Below are 27,743 nucleotides of genomic sequence, written 5' to 3'. Positions count from 1 at the left end.
TGTAGACTTTGCCCTGCGTGGGCGCAGAGCTGCCCAACGGGCCATGGGATGGCCTGTTTTCTCTTTCACTATTGTTTGAGGGGAGGCGTATATCCGAAATCGAGTCTTCCTTTCTCTGGCTTTAGAGATGAGGAGAGGGAGGCCTGCAGACAGCAAGTGGCTTGCTCAGGGCACAGACTAAGAGATGGGGTCAGGATCTGAGCCTCTTTCTCTCCGACTCCCAAACCCGTGCTCGTTCCAGCACATTGTCGACTAGTTGAAATTTGTGGGAAAGAAAGCATTTGTCCCTAGCAGGCATTTGTCCTCGAGAACCACCTAAGAAGGTGTGTGCCTTGGAGAGTCAGTATTCTTGCTCACCCAGCAGGTGTCTGGGGTGCTTCCAGGGCGGGGGCAGAGCCGGGCTGCTTGCACCTGGCCTGGCCCCTCAGCAGAGGGGCTGAAGCAGCCGGCTTCCTTCCCACTCAGGTCATGCAGGTGGTCCGAGAGCAGATCACTCGAGCTTTGCCCTCCAAACCCAGCTCTTTGGATCAGTTCAAGAGCAAACTGCGTAGCCTGAGCTACTCTGAGATCCTGCGACTGCGCCAGTCTGAGCGGATGAGTCAGGATGACTTCCAGTCCCCGCCAATCGTGTAAGTGCCTCTGGGTGGCGGGGGACGGCGGGGGGTGGGGTGGGAGGCACCCCCAGCCCCGCCGCGTCCTCACCTCCCCTTGCTTCCGTGCGCATCCCCCCAGGGAGCTGAGGGAGAAGATCCAGCCTGAGATCCTGGAGCTGATCAAGCAGCAGCGTCTGAACCGGCTCTGTGAGGGCAGCAGCTTCCGGAAGATTGGGAACCGCCGGAGGCAAGGTGAGGGGGCCTGGGCCACTGGGCTGGTCCTTACCTCTCCGAGTCACCACACGGGAGAGGGAGGCCTGCTGGACAGAGCCTGCAGGGAGGAGGCCGGGAACATGTCATCCTTTTGCCCTTCATGTACCCTGGCCTTTGTCAGAACTGTCGCTGGTCACCTACTTGTCTTGCCTTGTGTTCCAGAACGTTTCTGGTACTGCCGCTTGGCACTGAACCACAAAGTCCTGCACTATGGTGACTTGGATGACAACCCTCAAGGGGAGGTGACGTTTGAATCCCTGCAGGAGAAAAGTAGGTTCATTTCTCCATCGATGTCTCATAGTAGCTGGACTCGATGTCAGGAGAACGGAGTTCTTTTGTTTTTTTTTTTAAAGATTTTATTTATTTATTTGACACAGAGAGAGAGAGGAGAGAGCACAAGCAGGGAGGGCAGCAGGACTAGGGAGAGGGAGAAGCAGACGCCCCGCTGAGCAGAGAGCCTGGCACCGGGCTTGGTCCCAGGACCCTGGAATCATGACCTGAGCCGAAGGCAGACGCTTAACTGACTGAGCCACCCAGGTGCCCCAGGAGACCTGAGTTTTAGTCCTGGCTGTCTCAAGCTGATCATCTGGTCGTGGACCGCTTGTCTCCCTGGACCTGTCTGCTCATCTGTGAGAGGTCCTCTCTACCTGGACCTACCTCACAGGGCTGCTCGGGGAAGTCCGTGGGATCCCCAATGGGAATGGGGCTGGTAGATTGTCAGGGGTGCTACAAGACTGTATTGAAAGGCGGTGGTACAGCCGGGGCTCTAAAGCCAGACTGCCTGGATTCGAATCCAAGCTTTGCCGTTAATTCTAATTAGTGCAGGTTAATTCTCACCTCTGCCTTGGTTTCTCGTGCAAAATGGGAGCAATAGGCACATGTCCCTCATCAGAATTGAATGAGTCATGTACGTCAAGGCCTTAGGACAGGGGCTGGCAGGTAGTGAGCACGGCTGTTTGCGCTGGGGGCATTGCACCTTCCTCACGGTGCCGTGGAAGTGACGTGAGTGTCTAAGGCCCCGGTCCTCGGGGAGACGATCCCAAAGCCCTGAACTGGCCCCCGGTGAGATTGGGCGCAGCCCAGCAGGCCATGCCCCCCGGAAGTAACACCAGGCCACTCTGTCTGAGCTGACACAGCCCTTTGGTCTGGGGGCTGGGGCTCCCCTTTCAGCCCTGATGCAAAGACCCACTCACGGCGTGACTCTTCCAGAGACTAATTCCCTTCATTTCCCAGTTCCTGTTGCAGACATTAAGGCCATCGTCACTGGGAAGGATTGCCCCCACATGAAAGAGAAGAGCGCTCTGAAACAGAACAAGGTGAGTGGAGCAGCAAGCCTGCCGGAGTCATGGTCACGGTCACTGTCAACGGTGACGCTGGAGGGTTCAGGCGGTGGTCGCGGTTTAAGTACACGCTCTCCCGCCCCCCTTCTCTCCCTCTAAATTATTCCTACGGCTCTTACTAAGAATAGTTTTTTTTGTTTTGTTTTGTTTTTTTGGTGTAGTGTTCCATGATTCATTGTTTGTTCATGGAATAGTTTTGAACATACACAGAAACAGATAGAACCCCCACATACGCATTACCCAGCCTCAACAACCGTGGCAGGTCCTACCCATCCGCTTATGTTACATCAAAGAAAAAAGTCAAGTACGATGTCATTTCCTCTTAAATACTTAGAATGTATCTGTAAATGATAAGGACTCTTCACATAATCGCAATACCGTTACCATACCTGAAAAGAAATTTTAAAAGTTGTCATTTAATATCAAATATTCCATATATGTTTGCATTCTTATAAATAACATAATTTCTCTGTGTAAAAATTTATAAATGCTTACGTGTGCACACACACGCGCACTCATACCCGTTTTATTCACTGCAACAGAATCCACATAGGATGTGCACGTTGTGATTAGTCTTTAGTTCCTCTTTCTCTTTTCCACCTTTGTTTTCCTCTTTGCAGTTTATTAGTTGAAGAAACCAGGTTGCTCGTTTGGTAGTTTCTCAGAGTCTGAAATGTGCTGATTGTCTCCCCGTGGTATAGTTTAACTTGCTTCTCTGTCCCAGATCTGTACGTTGGTGGAGAGATTTAGGGGGAGGCTTGATCCAGTTCAGGTTTGACCCCCTTTTTTGGGGGCGTGGACAGGATGACTTCCTAGGTGGCATTTTGTTCTGTCAAGAGACACGTGATGTGATTGTCTCTCTTTTTGTGATGTTAGCAGACTCTTGGTGCTAAGTGCCTCTTCCACGAGTAAATTAAGATTTGCAAACTAGTGGTGTTCTAATGAGGTCATTCTCATTTATGAGCTGAACTACTTCTCTAAACAGAAACTTACCATCATCTACTCTTGGCTTCCCAGTGGTCCAGTTTATATAAGAAAGGAGAGTAAGTGCTTGATTCTTTTCCTTTTATAAAAGTACCTACTTTTAAAACAGTGAGTTGGTTCTCTGGTGTCATCCAACAATGACAAATTTTGTGTACGTGTTTTGTTTTGTTTTGTTTTGTAGTATTGTGAACTCATGGATTTAAGCAAATTGATTTTTGTCCCAGTCCATTACAGTTATGTTGTTGATGCTTAAATTCTCTCATCTTTGGCCACAATTTGTTCCTGTTCTGGTGGTTTCTAAACTGTTAAGACTTTCAGTCTGATCACCAACATATGTACCTACATATGTAGGTAACCTACAGTCTTGGACTCTGAGATACAGAGGTTTTGAGTGTTGAGAAATGACTTTTCTCCAGTGTTAGGAGCATCCACATGTTAGGTGTGACTCAGGTGGGGAGTGGGTGAGTTAGCGCTCGTACCACGACGCCTCGTCTCCAGCCACACTTGTGCACGTGCTGGGGGCCTGATGATACCACGTCTGAGTCAGCGCCTTCAGTGACGGTGCCAGGTGACAAGGAATTTGGCCAAGATCTTGGCGCGCAGAGCCCAGGCCACCCCACCGCCCCACGGAACTGAAACCCTTTCTCTTTAAGGAGGTGTTAGAGTTGGCGTTCTCCATCCTGTATGACCCTGATGAGACCTTAAACTTCATCGCACCTAACAAGTATGAGGTGAGCAGTGTGATCCCGCTTTGGACAGCCCCGCCCCTTCTGTGACTCTTCAGCTGAGGGCAGGAGTGGGCAGAACGGGGACATCCCCCAGAGGCAGGGGACCACAGCATGTCGTGAAGGTTTTTTGTTGCCGACGATCTGCCAGGCTGGCGTCCATCCCCCTGGGCTGGGCTCCCCAGGTTACTGCTCTTCGGCAGCAGCCGTAAGTTGCCGTTAGAAAATCAGGGTTACAGGGGATAACCGAACTTGTCCGGACTGGGAAGACTCTCCCCCTTTTCAGTCTCCGCATGACCACCTTCTGAGCGAACCCAACAGATCCTCCCTCCTCAGGACTCCTGGGCACAGGTGGTAGAGGGTCTGGCCTTGCGCTTTGAGGCTGATGGGTCTGGCCTGCCTGACACGGGGCCTACAGTTGGACCTGCAGCACTGGAAGATACTCGGTGTTCCATGAGTAACTGTGCTTGAGCCCCACATGGCTGCTGAGCTCGGGGAGCATCAGAGGGGACTAGAGGTGGGGCTTCTGGAAGAGGAGACACTTTGGCAGCCCCGAGCTGCCAGTGGAATTCTGTTGGAAAGAAATGAAGAACTAGGGGCACCTGGGTGGCTCAGTCGGTTAAGCGGCTGCCTTCGGCTCAGGTCATAATCCCAGGGTCCTGGGATCGAGCCCCGCATCGGGCTCCCTGCTCGGCAGGGAGCCTGCTTCTCCCTCTCCCTCTGCCTGCCTCTCTGCCTACTTGTTCTCTCTCTCTGCCAAATAAATAAATAAAACCTTTAAAAAATAATAATAATAGAAATGAAGAACTAGCAGGTGGGGAGACAGGTGAGCAAAGGCAGGGAGAGAGACTGAGCAGGAGTGAGAGAGGGATAGGTCGACAGTTCTCTGGTATTCCTCCTAATCAGGAGGCCCTCAAGTTCAATTTCTCTAGCACTTACTTTTCACATTTGTTGACTGGGCTTTTTTTTTTTTAACTGTTTTTGAAACAAAATTGAGATCCTACAGTGATTCCTTTTGGGTCCTGCTTTTTTCACCTAATATGTGTCTCCCTCCCCCCAGCCGTTGCTCATTTCCTGGGCAGTTTTGGCTAGTTGATGCGCCAGTACTCAGGTCTCGTTTTGCTGTATTCATTAGTTGCGTTTTTTTAAAAATCATATTTAAAAAAATAAATAAAAATAAATCATATTTCAGATTATCTTAGGAAGCTTAAATGTAAATCCCTCATAAAAGCCAAAAGGTTTTTTTTTTGTTTTTGGAAAGTGCATGATCACCTCCCGTTTTATCTTTCCCATTATCCCAAATCAGCTCTGCCTATACTAAGTAGTGTCAAGAGAGACCACGGTGAATCCTCTCAGCAAAGGGACCTTCGCAGGCCCTCCGGCTGACCAGGGGCCACCATGTGATGTTTTGCAACTTGCTCCCACAGTACTGCATTTGGATTGACGGCCTCAGTGCCCTTCTGGGGAAGGACATGTCCAGCGAGCTGACCAAGAGTGACCTGGACACCCTGCTGAGCATGGAGATGAAGCTGCGGCTTCTGGATCTGGAGAACATCCAGATTCCTGAAGCCCCACCGCCAGTGCCCAAGGAGCCCAGCAGCTATGACTTTGTCTATCACTACGGCTGAGCCTGGAGCCAGACTCCACGGTACCCAGGAAGGGATTTGGGGCCCAGGAGAAACATCCACAGACTGGTGCCTTGTCTTTTGCTTGTACAGAATCTGTAGTGACCACGGTGGCCAGTGAATGCCAGCCATTCCTCAGACTCCCCTCAGACCACCCAGAGCTGCTTCTTGGTCCCTGCCCACCATAAGGCACGAAGGCAGGGTGCTCGGCCCTCCCTGTCACTGCGGAGCCCGGGATCGGAGCGTGAGGAATGAATAGCAGATGCCAGGGACTGCTTGGGCTGGAGTTAACAAGAGTCACTCACCTTTTCTTCCTGAGCCTGCTCTCGGGTCAGCTGGATCCCCGTGTGGGCAAGAGCTAGCCCAGCAAAGGCTGCCCGCAGAGGACAGACGTTCTGGGTGTGTTGAGAGCCTCACAGAGACTGCCTTTGGGTGACCCGTGCCTGTGTCTCAGATCCAAGCAGAGGCCTTGGCCTTTGCTTGGTAGATGCCTTGCCCTTGCTTTCATCGCCTTCGTGAGGGCTCACTCTGGCCTCATTCAGTGCCAATAAGCTGCTGCTACTGAGGCTCGGCTCTAACATCTCTGGTCTCCGGAGCCACCAGATCTCTCTTGCCCACACAGTTGTCTGGGCAGATGGAAAGTTCTCCCTACCAAGCTCTCAGGCTCTAATCCTGGCAAGTCAAAGATGTGCGAGCTAAGTCCTACCCTCTAGTCTCAAAGAACTCTGCAGGGAGAGCCCAGACGAGGCCTGGGCTGAGACTGGTGAGGCCACTAGAGTCCACTCCCTTCCCCCCCCCCCCGGCCCCGCCATTTTTATCTTTTCCTTCCTTAGAAAGAAATCTCCCGCCTAACCTGAATGGCAGCCCCCTCCTCTTTGCTTTCCTTTGGCCTCCCCGACCTCAGGAAGTTTGGCCTTCCCTTCCCCCTGCCATCCCAGTGCTGTGGTTTCTGCCATTGGCCATGATTTCAGGGAGCTAGCTGAGGCCACGGCTGTGCCGACGGGCTTCCCTGGTGCTGCGGCACTTGTAAACCACGCGCCCAGCCTCTGTCCTTGGACATGTGAACACAGCGGTATTTGGTCTTGGTGGCCCGGCTTGGTAGGTACTGCCCGGTGAAGAGTGTACTATATATTTTCTTTACTAGAGGCCATACTTATACAGACGTGTATATATATTTATATAAGATCTACCTATCCTAGGACGGAATGTTTGAGGGAAAATAAAATTGGAGGCTCTCCCTAAAAAAAGAAAAAGAAAAATACCACTTCCAGTTGTGAGCCAAGAGAGTAACCGAGAGCAGCCAGGAGCTTCCTGTCAGTAACCATGTTTTCAATAAATACTCTTTCATGTACAAACTCTGGTACCTGTTAACAGCTGTTTCTCTGTCCTTGCTCTCCGCCCAAGGGAGCTTTCACCTTGACAAGCTTTCATTTCATTGTGTCTTTTCAACCATTTTGCCCTCCCTGGGCATGTGCGCGCGCGCGAGCACACACACACACACACACACACACACACACACCCCTCGACAGTTAAGGATGCTCACAGATTGTTGCACCAGGACAAAGTGTTTTCTGCTGCAGCTTGCTGGGCATGGCCAGGAATGGCATACCGTACACCCCCATGAGCATAGCCTCCCTCTCCTCCTTGCCAGGGATGCAGCCAGGGAACAGCTCACATTCTTGTGACTTACAAAGAAGACACATTCTTCACCCTGTGTGTCGCCTGTGCTTAGTGCCCAGCCTTCCAGTTGGAGTTTTAGACTGTTGCTCCAAAACTCAGCCTTGGTAGCTGGGAGGCTTGAATGAGGGTGGTGATGAAAATAGATATTTTCTTTTCCCTCTGAGGGAGAAGGGGGCGAGGACAAGCTCTTTCGAAAAGCGCAGCAAATGCGTGCAGTACAGGCCTTGAGGACTGAACACAGCCAAGACCTCGGGCAGTGATGGGTGCCATTGTGGGTACTTGGTAGGTGCTGAATGAGCAAACTGGGCTGCAGGATGCCAGCTGGCAGGAGCGGGGGGCAGCAGGGGTTTGCAGAATGCACTGCTTACACTCTGGGCTTGAACCTTATGTTCAGAGGGGCCAGGGAAGCCAGCCGAGTCACTCACAAGGATCCACGTTTGCAGCCGGTGTTAGAGGGAGAGCACAGGAGGCACCGGGAGGAGAGGGCAAAAAACCCCTAACTGGCCCCCATTCTGCAACCCTAGCCTGCTCTGCCCTCCTCGGGGTTCTTGTGCCAGGCTCTGCCTCTTTTAATCCAGCCTGCAACATGAGTGGGATCTGAATCTCCTAGCTGGCATTTTTGAGACCACTGCAACTGACCCACAGCTACTTTGCCAACCACGGCTTTTAACTCTCCTTATAAACAACTGGGCTTTAAGCCAGGCCCCAGCCTTCCCCTCTCATTTCCTCTGCCCTGGCAGCCCCCCACCATTCACCAATCTACTGAAATTAAGATAATTCTTAGTAAGTTTAAGGCACACAAATGTTTCACAAATGTGTATTATTATCTCCCATGGATCTTCTAACTCCTAAAATTTAATGCCCCTGACTTCTCACACTCCCCAGCTGGCTTAAGCTCGCAGAAGAAAAAGCCCATGAGAGATTTCTTTATCTTTGTGGTTCTATGATTGCCCAGCACTGGGTTGGGTAAATTAATCTGTTCAATAGAAGTAAACAGGTGGGGGCGCCTGGGTGGCTCAGGCGTTTAGCGTCTACCTTCGGCTCAGGTCATGATCCCAGCGTCCTGGGATCGAGTCCCGATGGAGCCCCTATTCGGGCTCCCTGGTCGAGGGAAGCCTGCTTCTCCCTCTCCCACCTCCCCCTGCTTGTGGCCCCTCTCTCGCTGTCTCTGTCAAATAAATAAAATCTTAAAAAAAAAAAGTAAACAGGTGGCTATTTTCCAGCTGCCCCGGGTGCGCATGCCTCTGCAGCACGCACCGGGGCTCCAGAGCGAGGCCGATGGAGCGCAAGAAACAAGCTAAGACAGCACAGGAGCTGCTCAGCGCTGGGTCTCCGAGGACGGTGCCAGCGGACCAACCTCCGCAGCCCCGCCCCGTCCCGCCGCCGGCAGGCCCCGCCCCTCGGCGTCTTTTGGCGGAAGTGCCCCCCCCCGCGGCGGCGCTAGGCCCGGCACTTCCGGCGGGAGGATCCGGTGGGAGGATCCGTTCCGCAGCGCCTGCGGCCGAGGTGAGTGGGCGCGCGGCGAGCCCTGCGCGCGCTCCCGCGGGCGGGGGGAGGGCCGGCCAGGGCCGGGAAGCGGGGTCCCCGCTGGGCTCTGCGCGCCGCAGCCCGCCCGAGCTCCTGTCCCTCCCGGGCCTCCGTGTCCGCGCCGTGGAGGGGCCGGGGCCTCCACTCGCCCTCCCCGGCCGCCTGCCGCGCGCGGCGACGGGCCGGATCCCGACCCGGGCGGAACTGCGCGGACGCGGCCCGGCCCGCCGAGAGCCGCATCCCGCGGTGGGGTGGGAGTGCGGGGCGCGCAGTAAACACGTGGGGAGTGCGGGGCGCGCAGTAAACACGTGGGCAAACAGGGCAACGTCAGCTGGTGGGAGGTGCCAAGAGGATGAGGAGCGGGCCTTCGAGGAGGGTTCAGCCGAGCAAAGGTCTGCGGAAGAGGGAACGGCCAGTGCAAAGAAGGACGCAGGCTCGACGTGCCTGGCAGGTTGGCCAGGGGCCAGCGTGGCGGACTCCGGGGCAGTGGCGGGAGAACGAGGTTGCAGACACGGGCAGAGGCCAGAGGGTTAAGGTCCTCCTCGCGGGCCTGCTCGGGGGTTGGGATTCGCCCTATGAGGGCGTGGTCTCCCGTCGGTGCGTAAGCTTTCACTCTCGCTGCTGTGTAGACTCCTGGCTGTGTCGGGGAAGGAGGAAGCAGGGACACCGGTTAGGAGACCGCTGCAGTCCCTAGGTGAGAGATCAGCGTGGCTTAGACTGATGGCCGAGCGCAGGCGAAGACGGGTAGCTGGTCCACAGGGATCTGGGAGGAGGAACTGACAGGATAGAATTGGAGGAAGGAAGGAAAGAGTGGTCAAGGATGAGTTCATTCATTTGGGGACTTAGGCTTAAGTAACCAGGTGTATTGTGCTGGCATTTACTAATGACTTGGGAATAGGTTGGGGGCACCTTCAGTTTGAGGTATCTTAGGTGGAGCTACCAAGGGGACTCTTCGATGTACCAGCCTGGAGCTGGCAGAAAAGGGTAGGGCTAATGAAAAGAATTTAGAAATCACTGGAATGTCCATCAGATGGGATGAGATTACTCCGGGGAGAATGAACTTTTACAGGTTGGTTGACAGGAGGAGGCAGCAAAGAAGTCCAGGAGTCCAGAAAAGCAGCAGAAAAAGCAGGAGAGGGGCGCCGGGGTGGCTCAGATCGTTAAGCATCTGCCTTCGGCTCGGGTCATGATCCCAGGGTCCTGGAATCGAGCCCCACGTCTGGCTCCTGGCTCAGCGGGGAGCCTGCTTCTCCCTCTGCCTCTCCCCCTGCTCATGCTTACTCTCTCTCTGCATCTCTGTGTCTCGAATGAGTAACTAAAATCTTTAAAAAAAGAAAAAGCAGGAGAGTGTGGTGGGCATCCAAGAGGCTTTACCAGGAGGAGGAAGTGGTCAGTTTTTAAGGTGCTGATGAAAACAGAGACTTGGTCCTCAGAGGGGCAACAAGGAGGAAGGTGTGGTGACTCGGTGGAGCAGTGGGGACAGGCTGAAGTGAGTTTGGGCTGCAAGAGAGCAAGGATGGTAGTGCCGGGGGCCCTGGGGGAGTTTTGCTGTAAGGCGGCCAGGAGGGATGTAAGCCCCTGCCACAAGCCACCATCAAGCGCTGTACTGGCTGCCATTGACTCCCCTCCCAAGAGGCAGATGATTTTATCCTCCTTTACTGGACACTGAGGTCCAGAGTTCAGGTCATTCGGGGGTCCCAGTGTTCATAGAGGAGCCAGGACTGGATCCCAGGTCTTTCTCACCCCAAGCCCACACTTGCACCACTAAACTGCCCTGCCCACATTACAGTCACAGAGATTGAGGGGAGCCAGGTGCTCCAGGGGGCTGGGCACCAACTCTGCCCTGGTGTGGCTGTCACCCCAGCTAAGGCTGCCCCCTGGGGAGTAATGTAGAGTATGGAATTCCTTTCTTGGCAGGTGAGATTTGAAAAAGAGCATTTGCCCCTTTAAGCCTGGTTTCCCTTATCATAAAAGAAGGGTGGGGACCTTATCAGTTACACATCTCTATTTCCAGTGCTAGGTGTACAGTGGTGCTTAATAAATGGCCATTGAGTAAACGGCTAGATGATTTCCAAGAGCCTCTCTAACTGAGGACTGATTTTGTGTTTGGGGTTAGGTGACTGAATAACAATAAGAGAATGAGTGTTGTTAACTTGGAGGCAGTGCTCCCTGTGGGCTGAGGTAGTCATAGCGTAGGGACTTTCTGGAGGTGGGGGACCTGGACCGGCTGAAGAAAGGGTGGGATTTGAACAGGAGGTGGGGAGTGGGGGTTGGCACAGATTGCTCTGTTGGAGCAGGAACTGCACCAAACGCAGAAGATGCGAGAAGTTGACTCACAGGAAGGTCCAGACTGCCCTGCCATGGGTGGGAACCCCGGGGAGCGCGTGCTAGAAGGTAGAATGCACTGTTGGTTGCCTGTGTGGTGTAAGCAGTCATTCTCAGCAGGGAGCACTTTTGCCCCCCATGACATTTGGCTGCGTCTGGAGACATTTTTGGTTGTCACAACTTGGGATGAGGAGGAGGGGCGGCTCTAGGCATCTAGTAGGTAGAGACCAGGATCGCTCCTAGACGTCTCACAATGCACAAAGAATGATCTGGTCCCGAGTATCAATAATGCCAAGACTGAGAAACCCGGTATAGGGAAAGAATATGGGCCTTAACGTCTGTTAGGCATAGATTTGGTGCCCATGTACCCTGCTCTCCAGCTGTGCCAACAGGAGCCTGGGGGGTGGGGGGAAGGTGCGGGCAGAAGCAGAGGAGACTAACCTGTCGTGTTGTATTGTGGGGGGAGAGGACGGTGGCCTGGAGGGCTTTGGTGGTCAGGAGACGTGACCATATTGGGGATCTTCTTTTAAGACAGAGATGACAATATTTGCTGATCGAAGGTGGGCTGAGGGAGCAAGGACTCAGGATGGGAACAAGATTTTTGGCCTGAGCATCCAGGTGAATGGAGGTGCCCCTGGCTGAGGTGGGAAGAGGGGCAGGTTTGGACAGCTCCTGGAAAGCGGGAGTCCGTGCTGGGCAGGTGGGGGGTGAGTGCCTGGCATTAGACATCCAGGCATGGACAAACGAGTAGGCCACTGGAGATTCTTCCGGAGGTGACAGGGAGATGTCAACGTACTGATAATAAAAGGTCGTTGAGAATAGAATGTGTTTCAGGAAGTCAGTCCTGGGTACAAGGATGCTAGAAGCCACAGTGAAGCAGCTGGTGTTCCCACCACCCGCGGGACCTCGGCGAATGTGCTGGCCACCGTGCACAGCGCCATGGCCATGCTGGGCTGCTGCTGTAGGTGGTGTGGTTTCTCCAAACCCATTATCAAAAACAGTTATATCAAAAACATGTGCATGGCAAACATACTCTTGGAAATTGTAGTGCATAGTAGAACCATGGAAAAACTGCTCTGCATCACAGATAAAACAGTTGGGTTCTTGGGGCGCCTGGCTGTCTCAGTCAGTAGGGCGTGTGACTCTTGATTTCAGGGTTGTGAGTTCGAGCCCCATGCTGGGGATAGAATTTACTTTATTTATTTTTTTAAACAATTTTTTTCTTAAATATTTTATTTATATATTTGACACAGCGCACAAGCAGGGGGAGTGGCAGGCAGAGGGGGGAAGGAGAAGCAGGCTCCCTGCCGAGCAGAGAGCCCAATGTGGGGCTTGATCCCAGGACCCTGGGATCATGACCTGAGCCGAAGGCAGCAGCCTAACCAACTGAGCCACCCACGTGCCCTAGAATTTACCTAAAAAAAAAAAAAAGTTGGGTTCGAGGTTCAGGTAATTATAAGTAAGTCTGATACCTACAGGATTGTCAAGGTTACAAAGGATGCAGAGCAATTCTTAGTTAATGTGGACCGTCACTCTCAGGGACCGCCCCCCCACCATATCACTAAAAGCTAGGAGAGCTCCCCCCAAACACCCTCACAGGTTTCCACAGTTCCCCTCAGGAGAACCGCAGCCCTACGATATCCTTCCAGCAAAGCCTTAGCGCTAGCTCCCAGTTTGCCTCGGGGGAGAGCGGTGATAACCCAGCTTCCAGCGTACAGGGCTGAGTGAGATGACTCCCTTCAGAAAGGACTGGAGGTGGGGAAAGCAGGGTATGTTGGATCAGCTGGCTCTAGGAAGGCTTCCAGGAGGTGGCATTTCAGCAGGTTGGGAATGTCTCAGAGGAGGAGATGGGAACTGAAGGGACACACACGTGAGGCAGCCGGTGGGATAGCTGTGGACCTGGGTCAGCCCGGTCTCCTCAGACCTCGTGTGCCCTGGGCCCTCATTAGGGTTGCCTAGATTGATACCAGCTGGGAGCGGTTTAGTTAGGCAAGACCCTAAAGCAGGCACCGCCTCTATGGGAGTGGCCCTTAGAGGCTAAGGGCAGGGTAGGTATTGGTTTCCTGGTCCATTTTTAATACCTTAAAGATCAGATCAGTGCCCTGAAAACCAAGTGCCCACTCTCTTGCACTGAGTCATCGAACAACTCACAGTGGACAACTCACGGTGTGCCCAGTGGGTGCAAGACTACCATGAGCACAGTGGTTCCCTGTCTTCCTGGAGCGCACAGCCTCCCAGGGGACAGACACCACTCAGATGGGCATGCCCTGCACAAGTGCACCAAAGGGAAAGTGGGGGAGCTGTGGGAGCACCCCATCAAGGAGGGGTCGTCCCTGAGGAAGCAGCGGTTGAGCTGAAGTTGAGTAACATCAGCTGAGAGAGGACTAGAGGGTGGGCAGTGCGTCCGTTCCTTCAGGCAGTAGGAGAGAGCCTGTGTGTTTGGGGAACTGAGGCAGCCGGTGGGATGGGGCCAGAGAGCCTGGAGCTGCCAGCAGGGACAGGTCAGGACGGCTTAGCTGACAGGAAGGCTCTTGGTCTTTATCATAAGAGCGCTGGGAGCCACTGAAGGGCTGACATCTGATCTGACATGATCCAATTTACATTTTTAAAAGGTCACTTTGGCGGCAATTCATAGAGAACGGCTTGAGGCGACAGAGTGGATGTGACTGGAGCTCTGTGAGCCCAGGGCTGGGCCTGTGCCCCTTCCTGCCTCCCCCCTCCCCCAGCTTCCGCTTTGGTTTGCTCCCTGTGGGCAGGGGTGGGGTGGACCAGTCAGGCAGCCTGGGCTCTGCCGGGCCACCCAAGCTTCCTTTCCATTCCTCTAGCCTCCGACCTGGAGACCTGTGAGCCCTGTGTCCACTTAATGATGGAGAGGGTTGGCTTGGGCCACCAGCCCCTAGGGTGAGGCCTCTGCCTGGGGCTCCGTGGATGATTCCGAATCATGGAGGCGAAGAGGACTTCTCCAGCTAGGAGACCTTGTTGAAAGTCGTGGCCCAGCTCTGCCGGCTCTTCCTGTGGTTGTCCTCGGGAGAGGTGCCTGCCCCCACTGACCCAGAGGGAGGGAGTTGCAGCTTCCCCGGATGGGGAGGTGGGCCCTCGACGTGGCGTTTGTGTGGAAGGCCGTGTTGACCCTGGGGCTGGTCCTTCTCTACTACTGCTTCTCCATCGGCATCACCTTCTACAACAAATGGCTGACGAAGGTAATGGGAGGCCTTGCGGTGCTGGGGGGGCTGGGGGAGAGGGGGCTGTGGCCATGGCCCCTGCGTCCCCAAATATTTAGCAACAGGATGGCACGGGCTTCAACTAATCAGACTGGAAGCCAGTCACACTAGTGATGGGACAGGGCCCTAGAGCCCTGCTGCGCCAGGGGTTCCCCTCAAATGTGTGGATCGAGGGGAAATCGGGAAAGGGGGAGACACCGAGTAGAGAAGGACTTCAGTATTTTCGTGACCGGTTGGGCCACACTGGCCAGTGCTAGCTGTGACCTGGGGGGCGGGGGGCTGGAGCAGGAAGCTGACAGGCCTGTGGAAGCCATGGGGACAGCACCGTGGTCCGACTGAGCCCTGGTCTGCCACCTGCTCTCGGCCTGGTCTCCACAACTGGAACTACGGGGCTCTCATCCCAAGTGACTGCAGTGTCCGGGGGCGGGGGAAGCCCCCTGGCCACTGTAGAGCCCCGGGGAAGCACCCAGTTAGCGCCACTGCCCGCAGTGGGGGGGAGGGGGCTGCGTGGGGGGGCGTGGGGGGGAGGCTGTGAACCCGCCTGGTTGTCTCTGCTTTGGGTCCCGTAGAGCTTCCACTTCCCGCTCTTCATGACGATGCTGCACCTGGCCGTGATCTTCTTGTTCTCTGCCCTGTCCAGGGCCCTGGTTCAGTGCTCCAGCCACAGGGCCCGCGTGGTGCTGAGCTGGACGGACTACCTCAGGAGAGTAGCTCCCACAGGTACGTGGCCGGTGGGGTGGCCGTGGGCGGGTGGGGCTGGAAGGGGGGTCGCGTGGAAGCCATGGGCTAAGAACAAGGAGCCTTGGTGGCTTGGAGCAGAGGCCCTCTCCACCCCGCCCCCCACTTCATTCCTCTCTGCCTGCCTCCCCCCAGCCCTCCTGCGGCCTCTTGTGTCCTCCCTGCCCCCCCATACACACAACACACATGCTCACACGCACCGGGAAAAGCCTCCCATGCAGCACTGGCCTTGCCTGGGCGCACTGAGGCCACGCCTGCCCTCACCTTGCCGCAGTGGGACAGTGGGGGGCACCTCGGAGCACAGAGCGGGGAGTCAGCCCAGGCCCAGCGGGGAGGGCCTCCCAGAGCGTGGGCTGAAATGGCCGAGCGTTTAGTGCCTGTGCAGGTCTGCAGGGGAACGGAAAGTGTCTCAGGATGCTGGGAACTCTGCGCTGGTGAGGAAACGTGGGCCGAAAGAGAGGGTGGCAGGAACAGATCCTGGAGGACCAGGTCCTCCACGAGGGGTGCGCCTTCCATCCTGAGGGAGGAGAAGCCACTCTGAAGAGTTGCTCACAAGGGATGCTGGGACCAGACGGGATTAATCCTCTTCCTCGGGGGACATTCACAGCACTTACCGATCAGATCAGAATGGCCTGCAGCCCTAATGCTGGAGCAGCACCCCCTCCCTTTTTGGGCCAGGAGTTAACCCTTCAGTTGCTGTGAGTGAAAGGAAGGCCTAAGGGCCCGAGAGAAAGCCAGGTGTTCAGGGCAAAGCAGGGGGCACTCGGGGCCTCATGGAAGTGTTTTAACACCTGGCCCGCCCATGCCGGCCTGCCCTGGCTGTGGGCGCCCCTGTCTCCACAGCCCTGGCGACAGCGCTTGATGTGGGCTTGTCCAACTGGAGCTTCCTCTACATCACCGTCTCACTGTGAGTACCAGCCCCCCGCCTCCCGCCAGGCTCAGGCTCAGGCTCAGGCTCTGTCTGACCCTGTCTAGGCGCCCCCCCACCCTGCCCCCCGGGCCTGGGGGCCGGCCACACCACCACTCTCTGGGAGCGGCGCCTGCTCTCGGCTCCGCCCTGACGGGTGCTGTGCCTGCCTGCCCCGGGGGCCTGGGGGAGCCAGGCGCTCGGCAGAACGGCGCCAGTCATGCCGGGGAGGAAGGGCACTGACCTGCACAGAGAGGCAGGTGTAACAGCTGTTTCTCACCTCTGGCCTTGTACTTCAGGGTGCACAATCCCTGCCTTCTCTTTTCCCCCTTCCCTCCTTCCTTCCTGATCCCGGTCTCCATGGAGGAGCAGATAAATAAGAGGGCTCGGTGAGCCCAGGGTTCACCCGCAGCCTCTTCTCCCTGGCAATAGAGGCCCCTTCGTCAGAGGTTTCTTCCAATTAAAGGTCACATACCAGCCCAGATGACTCAGGCCACCTTCCTTTGGTCTTTTGTACCCAGATTGCCCAGCTGCCTTGAGCAGAGCCAGTTGCCCACAGGGAAGTCAGAGGTCCCCACAGCCTCCCACCTTTTCCAGCACAGTCCGTGGGCTCCTCTCCTGGTGGCGGGTCTGAGCCCTGGGCCCCGGCGCTGCATCTGGGCTAATTTGTCCTTGCAGGTACACAATGACCAAGTCTTCCGCTGTCCTCTTCATCTTGATCTTCTCCCTGATCTTCAAGCTGGAGGAGCTGGTGAGGCCCCAGCTCCCCTGGTCCCTCCTATACCTGCAGATGCTGAGACTAAAAAGGGTGTCTGAGCGGTGGCTTGTCACTGTGTGTGGCAGAGGAGACGAGCCCAGCCCAGGTGGCAATAACTCCTGTCGCTGAGGAAGGACCTAGGACAGGCCACTGCTGAGAATACTTGGCAACTGGCGTGGCAGGTGTAATGACCAAAAGAATGACAGAAAGAGAAAGGGTTCAAGGATAGGGGCCAGGTGCAGCCAGGTCCTGGAGGCAGTCGCCCTTTATTTGCGAGGTCCAGGGTACTAGGGGACCTCCCGGGGGCCTAGAACAGCTGTAGGAAAGCACATCAGAAGGTTAGATCAAAGAGGGAAGCTGGGTATATGTCCACTGAATGTCAGCCCTGTCTACGTTGATGGGAAGGAGCTGGCCGGGACCCCCAAGGTCACAGGGGAGAAGGGTTTCTTGCCCCAGAGTCAGCCAACACAGCTCCTGAACCCAAGCTCCAGGGTTGAGCACCTCAGGACCCTGCAGTCAGTGGCCCCTGCTCCCCACCCTGATAGCGTTCGGCACTGGTCCTGGTGGTCCTCCTCATCGCCGGGGGTCTCTTCATGTTCACCTACAAGTCCACGCAATTCAACGTGGAGGGCTTTGCCTTGGTGCTGGGGGCCTCATTCATCGGTGGCATTCGCTGGACCCTCACCCAGATGCTCCTGCAGAAGGCGGAACTTGGTGAGAGAGGGCTCCGGGCACCAGGCAGGGTGGAGGCAGGCTGGGCCTGATGACTCACCCCCCGTCCTCATTCTGCAGGGCTCCAGAACCCCATCGACACCATGTTCCACCTGCAGCCACTCATGTTTCTGGGGCTCTTCCCTCTTTTCGCCATCTTTGAAGGTACGTAGGGGCCATCCACCCAGTACAACAGATCCCCCTTCCTTGCTCTGAGCCCAGCTCCGTGGTAGCTGCAGAGATTATAGAGATCAAAGATGCGGTCTCTCCATTGGCAGGGCCTGGTCTAAGGGCTGGACAGACATTAAACCAGGTGGCTGGAATCCAGCCTGTTAAATGCTTACGCAGAAAACGTATGTAAAAGACAACCGACGATCATGACGGTGGATGTGTACAGCCTGACAGCTATGCCAGGGCTGTTCTGACCTTTTTTTTTTTTTTTAAGATTTATTTATTTATTAGAGAACATGAGCAGAGGGAAGAGCAGAGGGAGAGGGAGAAGCAGGCTCCCCGCTGAACAGGGAGCCCGACGCGGGGCTCGATCCTGGGTCTCCGAGGTCATGACCTGAACTGAAGGCAGATGCTTAACCGACTGAGCCACCGAGGTGCCCCTGTTCTGATCATTTTAAACATACTAACTCTTATACTCCCAAAAACCCCATGTGGCAGTACCAGCATTATTTCCATTGTGCAGGTCAAAGAAACAGGTGGAGAGAAGTAAAAATAACCTTGCCCAACGAGCCAGAGTTTGGTTCCAGGAGCTGGTTCCTGAGTCCTTCCTCTAAACCATGATGTGTTCTGTCTCTTAGAAGGAGCAGAGGGCCAGGCATTCTTTCAGCATGCTAGGGTGGAAAGCCAAGACAAAAAGACTTCCCAGGCCACATGTTTTGGAGGCTGGGGGAGGCTTTGCTGGGCTGACGGGTGCAGGGCATCGCAGGAGAGCATCAGTAGGTTCCGTGGGTGGAAGTGTGTGGGATGGTGTGTGTGGCCCTGGCCATGGCGCAGGGGCTGGGTAGGGGGACCGCCCCCCCGCCCACCATCACCTCCCAGAGAGGGAGAGGCGGGGAGTACTGTCCAGGCTGCAAGCGCCCGCCTCCTTCCCTCCTTCCTCCCTCCCGGGTTTCGAGATTAGTCTCTGTCCCTGTTTGTCCTTCCCTCAGTCCCTTCATTCTGTTCTCGGGGTCATTACAGAGAATTCTGTCCCACATCCATTTAAGTTTCAAGCCGTGAAGCGTCTGGAACCTCCCTGAGAAAATGATTCTGCAGCCCCCCTTTTTCTTCCAGTTAACATCCCCCCCCCCACCCTCGCCTTCTGCCCCCTCCCTCCCCCCCGTCCTGGCCACGGACACCCTTCCCCATCCCTGCACGCCCTCAGCCGAAAGCCCTGGTCATCATCACTTAGCAAAGCGGCATGGATTTAGCTCCTTTAATCTTTTCTGGTAAATTAATCCCCCAAGCGCCTTCATTACTTCTGTTGCTCTTTCCCGAATTCCCATCAATTCGCTGACGCCTTTGCAGTACTGCTGAGCCCAGCACCAGACAAGATGTCCTACATCGGGAGGCTGTTTGTCTGGGAGGGACTGTCACTCTGCATTCCTCTGGTGCTTCCCTCCAAAAGCCTCAGAGTGCCCGGTCCGCCTCCAGCCCCCACAGGTGTCTCCACTGTGCCTCCCTCAGGGCCTTTCCTGCACAGAGCCACGGGGTCACTCTGAGGGACGGTGTTGGAGGGTCAGGAATCCTCTCGAAGTCATGCCAGACTTGGTGTGTGGGTGCCCGTGGGGGTGTCTCGAGAACAAGGCTTTGTCCTATATGTGTGTGTGTTTACTTTTTGAGAACCGTCCCCCACGTTATATTGTCTGAGGAACGCAGGTCTAGTCGAAATGCTCTCGTTTTATCACTGGGGGAGCAGGTCCCGAGAGGGGGCACGTCTCAGCCTTGTCCCACAGCTGTGTGATGGCAAGAGCCAGATTAAAGTGGAGAAGGTTTGGGAGGATAAAATGAGGCCCTGTTGATAGGTGGCCCACCTGACATTGAGAGCAAGGGCTCGCCCTGGGGTCCAGGGCGCCGATACTCGTCACTCATCACCCAATGGGCTACCCCGCCTCTCTTTGGCCCACTACTTACCACGGCTGCAGAGGCCACGTGAAGTCACGTTCCTTCCCAAAGATGGACAGGTCAGCACCGTGGGAGGACAGAGGCTTCTGTCCGATTTTCTGTGTGGTGCCAGGCCCTCCACCCTAGCCCGCAGGCTCTCGGGGGGGCCCTCGCTGCTTCCCCAGGTCCCCAGGTGTCAGGCCGTCCGCACAGCGTTCTCTTCCACCTGCCATCCCCCTCCTCGGGGCCCCAGCGAGAGCACAGGTGCGCGGGGGGCGTGACTGCCCCATGCTGGGTCTCCCGCTCCCTGGGGACACCAGCACGTGGCCTCCTACTCTCTCCGTCTGCTTTCAGGTCTCCATTTGTCCACGTCTGAGAAGATCTTCCGTTTCCAGGACACCGGGCTACTCCTGCGGGTACTAGGGAGCCTCTTCCTTGGAGGGATCCTCGCCTTCGGTCTGGGGTTCTCTGAGTTCCTCCTGGTCTCCAGAACCTCCAGCCTCACTCTCTCCATTGCTGGCATTTTTAAGGTACAGACTTGGGGGTGGCCCCAGTCCTGTCTTCCAGCACGGCCCCCAAGCTCAGTAGCAGCTTCTGTCCCAGCTCCCACGCCCCAGACCCCAGAGAAGAGACAGAAGTGCCTGGTTAGGCTGTTGTGTCCCGTGCTCTTGTCTGAAACTCCCTTCTCATCGGGGCTGCAGCCCCGGGGGGTGGAGGGGGTCCTCCCTGGTTCACAGATGGGTGGCTCCTCCAGCAGGACACGCCAGCCAGCAGGTGGCCGAACTGGGATTTTGACTCCACTGGGCCTGGGATGCATTCTCTTGTTACCATGAATGCCCACTCTGGTCGTTTGGTAGTGACCTGGAGCCAAGGGTTGGGAAGCCCCATCCAGGGTCATCGGGAAAGAGTTGCATGATTGATTGGCAATGTCTGCCATGGTTACAGCAAGGGACGGTACTAGCACGTGTGTCCTGTGTTTGCCTGGTTTGCCTTTACTGCTGCCTGGCATCACACATGCCTCTACTCTCAGGCTCCCCCCTCCCTTGCCACCCCTCACCCCACCCTGCTCGGGCCCACGGGGGCGGGGTACGGTCTCTCCTTGACGAGACAGACGCTGATGCTGGCGCAGTGTTGCCTAAACCCAGAATCGTAAGTCTCCCCAAGGTGCTTAGGAAGAGGCGTGAGCTGTGGTTCTCAGAGTGAGTCGTCCCACCGGTCCCACTGGCAGCCACCGTGTGTGCAGCACCCCGTGGCCAGTGTGTGTCCTGCAGAGCCCGGGGTGATACCGCATTCCCCTGTGACAGCGTTGTGCTCTCCATATGTGGGTGCCTTCTGGAAGCGCAACTATCTTTCACTCCTGTGGACATGGCTGTGGGCTGGACACTCTGTGCCCCCAGCCCTGGGTCTGCTTTGCCTCTCTTAACGCTGACGGAACACTGTGCAGAGCACCTCCTCCCTTGCTGTGTCTCGGTAGCACAAAGGGAGGAAAGCATTGCAGGCAGGCCTGGTCCTCCGAGCTCAGGGGAGCCCTGTTTTTGCCCTGCTGGCCAGCCTGCCCCGGCCCCAGGAGCTCCGGCGGGTCAGGCTCTCCCCTGCCGTCCACCCTCCTTGCAAAGGAGCCCCCTCCTCCTGATCGCTTCCCCTTCCTGCCTCTCTGCCCTCAGGAAGTCTGCACTCTGCTGTTGGCAGCTCATCTGCTGGGGGATCAGATCAGCCTCCTGAACTGGCTGGGCTTTGCCCTCTGCCTCTCGGGCATATCCCTGCATGTTGCTCTCAAAGCCCTGCACTCCAGAGGTAACCCGAGCCCCTTTCCAGAAGCCTCTTTTCTGGTGACGCTCCCTGCTCCTCGTGTGACTCGGCCCCTCTGACCTCCCCTCCACCCAGTCCTGGGGCCCCAGCCACCCAGCCAAGAGGGGCAGGTGGTTCTCAGCTTGCCCAGAGCAGTTGCAGCTTGGTGGCTGTCCATGCAGTTCAGCTGCCTCCGCCTGGGCTGCCCCTCCGCCAGGAGGTCAGCCTCGTGGTTCTGCCACTGCCACACAGAAGATGGTTTTCTCGGGGGAGTGGGGGGGAGGGGGGGACCTGGGTGACTCAACATGCGCATCGGGGGGCACCAAGAAAACCATGATCAGGTCTGCAACCGGTTTCTCTCTCTCCCCAGGTGATGGTGGCGCCAGAGCCTTGAAGGGCCCGGGCTCCCACCCCGACCTGGAGCTGCTGCTTCGGAGCAGCCGGCCAGAGGAAGAGAACAATGAGGAGGAGGAGGGGTACTTTGTGGCCCAGGGGCAGCAGTGACCACGGCCGGGAGACCCGCTGGGAGCCAGGCTGCTCCCAAGCCTCACACCTCACAGCAGCCTGGGGACCCAGGTGGCTCTTCACAACAGCCGGGGAGCAGCGGGCCGGGACTCGCCTGGGCTGGGCCTCGGGGAGCGCGGGACCGCGTGGTGGGGCTCGGTCAGGGAACTGGTTGAACAGAGGGGTGAGCATCACACCGGAGCAGGGCCTAAGCCGCGCTCGAGTCACAGTGGGACAAAGCGAGCGGGCTGGTCTCAGCTGCTTGCCAGGCTCTGACAGCCCAGGTGGGGATTTCCAGGGGGCAGAGCAGGTTTCTGAGGGGACCGGGTTTAGACTGCGGAGCAGTTGGGAAGGGTTGATGGAGAGCCTGGAGCCTCATCACCTGGAGCGCGTCTTTTCTCAGCACAGGGCTATTTATAGTTTGGAAATAAAGGATTTCCGGTCCACTGGCCACTTCGCGTTGCCTAGAGGGGTGGCGGCGGGAGGGGGCCGTGTGGGCCTTGCTCTCCCTTTTCTTCCCCTGCCTGGGGCCTTCAGATGACTGGCCAGACCCCAGGCTTCCTGCATCTCTTGTACTCCTCTTGGAGCCCCAGTGCCCTCTCTCGGGGCCCCAGCACGCCTACAGGCAGGAAAAAATACGTGTAGAGCACTATTCTGGGGCGGTTAGTGCTTTCACAGCGTGGATTTGAATTCTTGACGGTCCACTTTGAGCTGTGTGACCTTAAGCAAATTACTTAACCTCTCTGTACCAGTGTTTTTTTCTGTGAAATGGGAATAATTATCTCAGTTGTTCAGAAGATTGAGTCAATATTGGTAACAGATTAAATGTTATATATATATATAAGTGTGTATTTTGCAAATTCTTTCGACAACTATGGAATCAAGACCCTAAATGAGTGCTGGAACTACGATTCGCAGCCAGGTCCGTATGCCACGCGTACGCCCATGGAATGTAGATAGAATGGCCTGTGGGCCTCTGGGACCTGAGCTCTCTGCTCACCTACCTTGGACCAGTCACGCCGTCCCTCTGCACTGTAGGCCCTATAAAACGGGAGGGCTGGGCGGAGATCCTGACTCTGATTTGCCGGGGTTTACCAACACCCCACCTCTCCCTCCACCACCCCAGGCCAAGTACTTCCAAGGCCCAAGTGCTTTTAGGCACTCACAGCAGGTGGCGCCATTGCACCACGCGGCGCCACCGCCCCGACTCCAGGCTGGGGTCCCTGGAAGAGGACTGGGGTGTCTTCGGGTGGGCACCAGGATGGAGCTTGGTGTGACTTGCTTTAATCACATCGGAGCCACAAAAGCTCACTCCGTTAAGCCTAGGAAAATAGTTCCACTTTAGAAACTGGTCAGCAAACTTTTTCTGTAAAGGGCCAGATAGTCTGTGAGGCAGCTCCTCGCATCTACTGTCCCCCTTCTGGCAGGAAGGCGGCCAGACACAGACACAAAAGGGTGTGGCTCTGTTCCAGGGACACCTTACTTCCAAAATGAGGATTCTGCTGCCGGCTATAGTTTGCCAACCCCTGCTGGAGGAGAACCCTTAAGGATGATGGAGACCCGCAGTCTTCCAGCGAGGGAAACAGACCCAGGAGAGGGGCAGTGACTAGCCTGAGGACCTGAGTCTCTGGGCTCTGGAGGAACTCGGACAGCTCCGCAGTCATAATGCAGACTGGCCTCAGAACGGAGGTACCACTCCAAGAGCTCCCCGGAGGTGGCGCCTCATCTGTGCCCGCACCTCTGCCCCTGCTCCTGGACTCTGCAAGCTCAGAGGCCGGGGTTAGAGGCAGCTCACCCTCCACACCGGATGCCGGATGACGTGGGGAGAGCCAGCCGAGGGGAGGGGCCGGGGAGAGGCTGCTCCAGGGCGGGAGAGCCTGCCACAGCCCCGCGCTGGCTCAGGTGGATGAGAGCTTCCTGTCTGCTTCCCCCCACCGTCTCCCCTCCTCCCGGCACCGGGAGTAAGCACTGCTGTCTGGTGCAGTAATTACAGGGTGCGAGCGGGGGCCTGCACCGCCCGCATATTGGGTTCAATGACAGCCCCTCACTTAGCAGCAATTACCAGCTGAGCCAGGAGGAGGCCCCCCTCGCCTCCCCCACCCGGCCCACCCAATCGCCTGGCCTCCTGGGCCAGACAGCGTCCACTCGGGCCTGCGAGCCCTAGAAGCACCCATGCTATCTGCAGCCATTGCATCGCAGGGCTGCAGCGTCGCCATGGCAACGCGGTGCTTGCACAGGTTGAGGGAAGCTGAGGATGAGACTTGTCTCTCTAAGGTTGTGGCGTCTGTCCCCACGCAGCCTCCAACTCTGGGGCTTCTGCAGAGGAGGGAGGAAGGAGGGCTGACCTGCGGGTTCAAGTTTTAAGTGCTTACGTGCCCACCGTCTCTCCCCTGGGCCTGCGGTGGAGGGAAGGTTAATGCCCCTAATATATGAGGATGTCTGCCGTCGGGGTCGTGGCGCTGGGTTCGCCTGTGGGGGAGACCCGAGACAGGAGCTGGACCTGAAATGCGTTCATCTTCCTTCTGGCACCCTTCTCTGCCTGGGCTTGGGGGGCCACCCCCGTCTGGTTCTGCTCCTTGCTGCTGAGGAAAACCTGAAAATCCCAGTGGCTGGAGAGTGGAGTCCCTTGTCACCAAGAGAATTGTCCCCGTGGTACCTGCCACAGCTTTCTGCATCATGCAGTAACACTGGACTGAGAGGGGTCCCCAATTTGCAATTCGGAGGACAGGGTGGGGACTCCCAGGTGATCCATTTGGGTCGAACACACTCAGTGAGTGTTGGCCACAGGCCGGACGCTGTGCTGGATTTGGGTTAGCACATTCACTGGGCACCCCTAGGCCTCTCACAGAGGGAGGTTATTTGTCCCCAACGACCCGGGGCAGCAGGGGTGGATTGTACCTATTTCAGAGCTGTGGAAACGAAGCTCATGGAGGTCAAGCAGCATTGTGGCGGAGAGCAGCCTGGGACCCCACCAGACTTGGCATTACCTCTCCTCTCAGCCCTGTGATGAGGTTCGTGCCCTGGGCACATTGCGGATCCCTCTGGGTCTGTCTCCTTGTCTGTAAAGAAGGAATAATAATAACCCATATCTCTTAACGAAGCGACTGAGTAGATGAAGTGGACTCATCTGTGTCAAACAGCACAACGCTGGGCACACGCTAGGGGCGGCGTAGCAGATGTCAGTGGCCAGGGTGTCACATCACTTGCCAGTGACAAAGCCAAGGAGAGGCACAAACACAGGGGCCTGGCCCTGCAAAGGCGCCATCCTGCCTACCATGCCTGGCACAGCGGAGACACTTAATAGATATTTGTTCTGTGAAGGAATTCCCAATAGTGGAAACTAAAGGGGATTTTCCAGGTTCCGGGGACCTCGGTCTGACTTCTAAATGAGTCCCCCTGCCCCCACCCGAACCAGCACCACCCATTCCTGCTGTCCTCCAGCCTCCCAGCCATCCCCTTGAGCCTTCACCCCTAACCACACAGCCCTGACATCAGCCAGGCCCCTTTGCCCCTGCTTTGTAGCAGCCAATTAGCTTGACTTCTGTTCCCATGGTTATTTACAGCTTCATTGACAACTAGTGCATTTCCCAGAAACAGGCCCACAGCTCTGGTGCCCCTGGCATCCTGCTGGCAGGACTGTCCCTTTCTCCTGGGTGTCTGATGAGAACTCTCCCGTTGGGACCACAGAGGGACAGAGCAGAGACCTGAGAGAAAATGCCCTAAGATGTATTGAAAAACTGGTTCTGGAGTATCTACCATGTGCCCTGGCCAGTGAGAGCTGCGAGAGATACCGAAGTCATTAAGACACGCTTGCTGTCCTCAATGAACTTCCGCAGGGCTTTTGAATCCCCTCGGTTCCCTGGGAAGTAGATGCAGAGTGGGAGATTGGCGTGGAGGACCTGGCTTAGCAAGTGCTCTCGGGAAAAACACCTGCGGAAGGGAGGGAAAGGATGCAAGTTTGGGCGGGGGAGGAGTCCAGCTTTGAGGCGGTCCTGACAGAGAGCTCTGGAGAAGGGATAGCCCTTTGCACTTCCACGCTGATCTGTCACTCGAAGTGAGCCTACCCTGGATGAAGGCGTGACCTTGGGTCAGGCAGTTGCCCTCTGATGAAGACAATCTCCAAAGAGGGCTGACAGCTGAGGGCCATCTTCCAGCCAAGACCCCAGTGGCCGCGGGAAATCAGTCTTTCAATCCCAGAGGGGTTCTAGGCAGCCCTTCACAGCATCCACCGCTCCTGGGGTGCACAGCCTGACTTCAGGGATGACCAGAAATCTTTGAAGAGGGAAGCAACATGGCATGTATGTGCATATGTGCATATGTGCATTTTTCTGGGGGAGAGTCCTTGACCCCCAAAAGATTAAGAACCACTAGCTGGGGAAAGCCAAGCTTATCCAAAACTTCAAAACAACATGATCAGAGATGCAAACTATAAGTACTTAATAAATATGAATGAGTGGATGGATGGATGGATGGATGGATGAATGGATGGATGATGGATAGATGGATGGATGATGGATGGGTGGATGGATGAATGGATGGATGGATGGATGATGGATGGATGGATAGATGGATGGATGGATGGATGGATGATGGATGGATGGATGGATGGATGGGTGGATGATGGATGGATGGATGATGGATGGGTGGATGGATGAATGAATGGATGGATGGATGATGGATGGATGGATGGATGGATAATGGACGGGTGGATGGGTGGATGGATGGATAGATGGATGGATGGATGGATGGATGATGGATGGATGGATGGATGGATGGGTGGGTGGATGGATGCCATAACAGAAGAATGTATGGGAGGGACAGAAAGGGGAGCAACCAATTTTGCCTGGTGCAGGAGAAGAGCAAAAATTCTCAGGAGGAGCTGACCCTTTTGAACAGAGTCTTGAAGACTAGGAGTTGCCAAGCAGACAAAAGGAGAAAGGCATACAAGGCAGGGGGAGGAGCAGATGAAAAGACACAGAGGTATGAGTGATTTCTTTCCCTCTTGCAGTCCACCCCGAGGAGGTCCGTGTTATTAGCCACCCCACTTTCCAGATGAGAAACAGCCTCCGAGAGGCCAGGTGACTTGCCCATGGTCATTCACCTCGCTCCCCATCATAGCAAGAAGCCAACCCCCTGGGACTCACACCTCCCAGGGCCCGCCATCCACTGGGTGGCCCTCTGGTTGGGATGCCAGCAGTCTCACTGCCCTCCTGGGACTAGACCCCTCGGGCTAGTGGCGTCAAGAATGGCCCAGGGCTGGTGGTGGGGCAGCCTCCCACTGGCAATATTTTGCTCCAGGAGGAATCCCCCACTGATCCAAAGCCTCCCGTCCTGTTCCAGGGCTGCCCCATGAATTAAACATGCCCCCGTGGTTAACTCGGTAATGCTTTTATTAATAGTTAATTACTCAACGCGCACTGGGGAAATGAGAGTCGCTCAGGCCTCGTAAATTAAGGCAGTGATCTTGTGAAGGAGGCCAATAGGAGTTCATTACCGGGCCCCTCCCCCCTCCGCCCCTCAGGGCTTGCCACTTAGCAGTGCTAAACGGGCGGGCTGTGGGGGGACAGGCCTTCTGCGGAGGTGGAGGCGCAGGGGGCTCTCCCCCTCCCCTGGGGTCCGAGGAGGGACTGGCCGCGGGCTGAGGTGTCTGCCAGGAGGCAGCACCTTGTCCTGGGCCTGTGCCCCCTGTCACTGGGCAGGGGGAGGTGGGCCCCGCAGGCAGGGCAAGGCCACCTGGGCCAGGTGCAGACTCCCTCACTCAGCCCCGGGGGCGGATGGAGGGCAGCAGAGCCCAGACGCCCCGTCTCACAGCCGCCCTCCCCCACCGCAGCCAGACTGGTAGGTTTTTGTAGTGGCTGAAGCCAATTTCCCCGTCCTGATTTTTGCAGCTGAGCTTGGATAAGGGGCCCGTTTTAACCTGGTTTGGCTCTTCTAAATTTAACTTTGTCCCA

The 27,743-nt window shown here is 56.2% G+C and overlaps 2 protein-coding genes across 14 annotated transcripts in view; both read left to right on the top strand.

Moving 5' to 3' along the window:
* Positions 1–6,895, top strand: part of ELMO2 (engulfment and cell motility 2) — a 39,078-nt gene extending 32,183 nt beyond the window's left edge. For 4 of the 5 annotated variants that reach the window (XM_028121851.2, XM_028121853.2, XM_028121852.2 and 1 more), the window contains 6 exons: positions 466–629; positions 733–845; positions 1,029–1,136; positions 2,100–2,182; positions 3,844–3,921; positions 5,343–6,895. In XM_028121851.2, the coding sequence (XP_027977652.1) occupies positions 466–629; positions 733–845; positions 1,029–1,136; positions 2,100–2,182; positions 3,844–3,921; positions 5,343–5,543 (747 nt within the window). In that variant the 3' untranslated portion in view covers positions 5,544–6,895. The other variant, XM_088026784.1, reaches the window with a different exon arrangement.
* A 1,757-nt stretch (positions 6,896–8,652) lies between these two features.
* Positions 8,653–22,636, top strand: SLC35H1 (solute carrier family 35 member H1). 9 transcript variants are annotated; one of them, XM_028121959.2, is made up of 12 exons: positions 9,031–9,198; positions 9,377–9,441; positions 13,685–13,748; positions 13,898–14,272; positions 14,863–15,013; positions 15,875–15,938; positions 16,617–16,689; positions 17,241–17,409; positions 17,488–17,571; positions 19,855–20,030; positions 21,165–21,294; positions 21,659–22,636. In XM_028121959.2, the coding sequence occupies exons 4-12, from the start codon at positions 14,153–14,155 to the stop codon at positions 21,790–21,792; spliced, it is 1,101 nt and encodes a 366-aa protein (XP_027977760.1). In that variant the 5' UTR covers positions 9,031–9,198; positions 9,377–9,441; positions 13,685–13,748; positions 13,898–14,152; the 3' UTR covers positions 21,793–22,636. The 9 variants fall into 9 exon arrangements, with proteins under 9 accessions (XP_087882909.1, XP_027977757.1, XP_027977759.1 ...); XM_028121958.2 differs by lacking the exons at positions 9,031–9,198; positions 9,377–9,441 and adding an exon at positions 8,656–8,726; XM_028121961.2 differs by lacking the exon at positions 9,377–9,441.
* The last annotated feature ends 5,107 nt before the right edge of the window (positions 22,637–27,743 follow it).

The sequence above is a fragment of the Eumetopias jubatus genome, unplaced genomic scaffold (assembly GCF_037043125.1).
Source record: "Eumetopias jubatus isolate StellerSeaLion01/CBP00866 unplaced genomic scaffold, mEumJub1_p1.0 scaffold_9, whole genome shotgun sequence".
Classification (NCBI taxonomy): Eukaryota; Metazoa; Chordata; class Mammalia; order Carnivora; family Otariidae; genus Eumetopias; species Eumetopias jubatus.
This window is presented reverse-complemented; position numbering and strand designations above follow the sequence as displayed.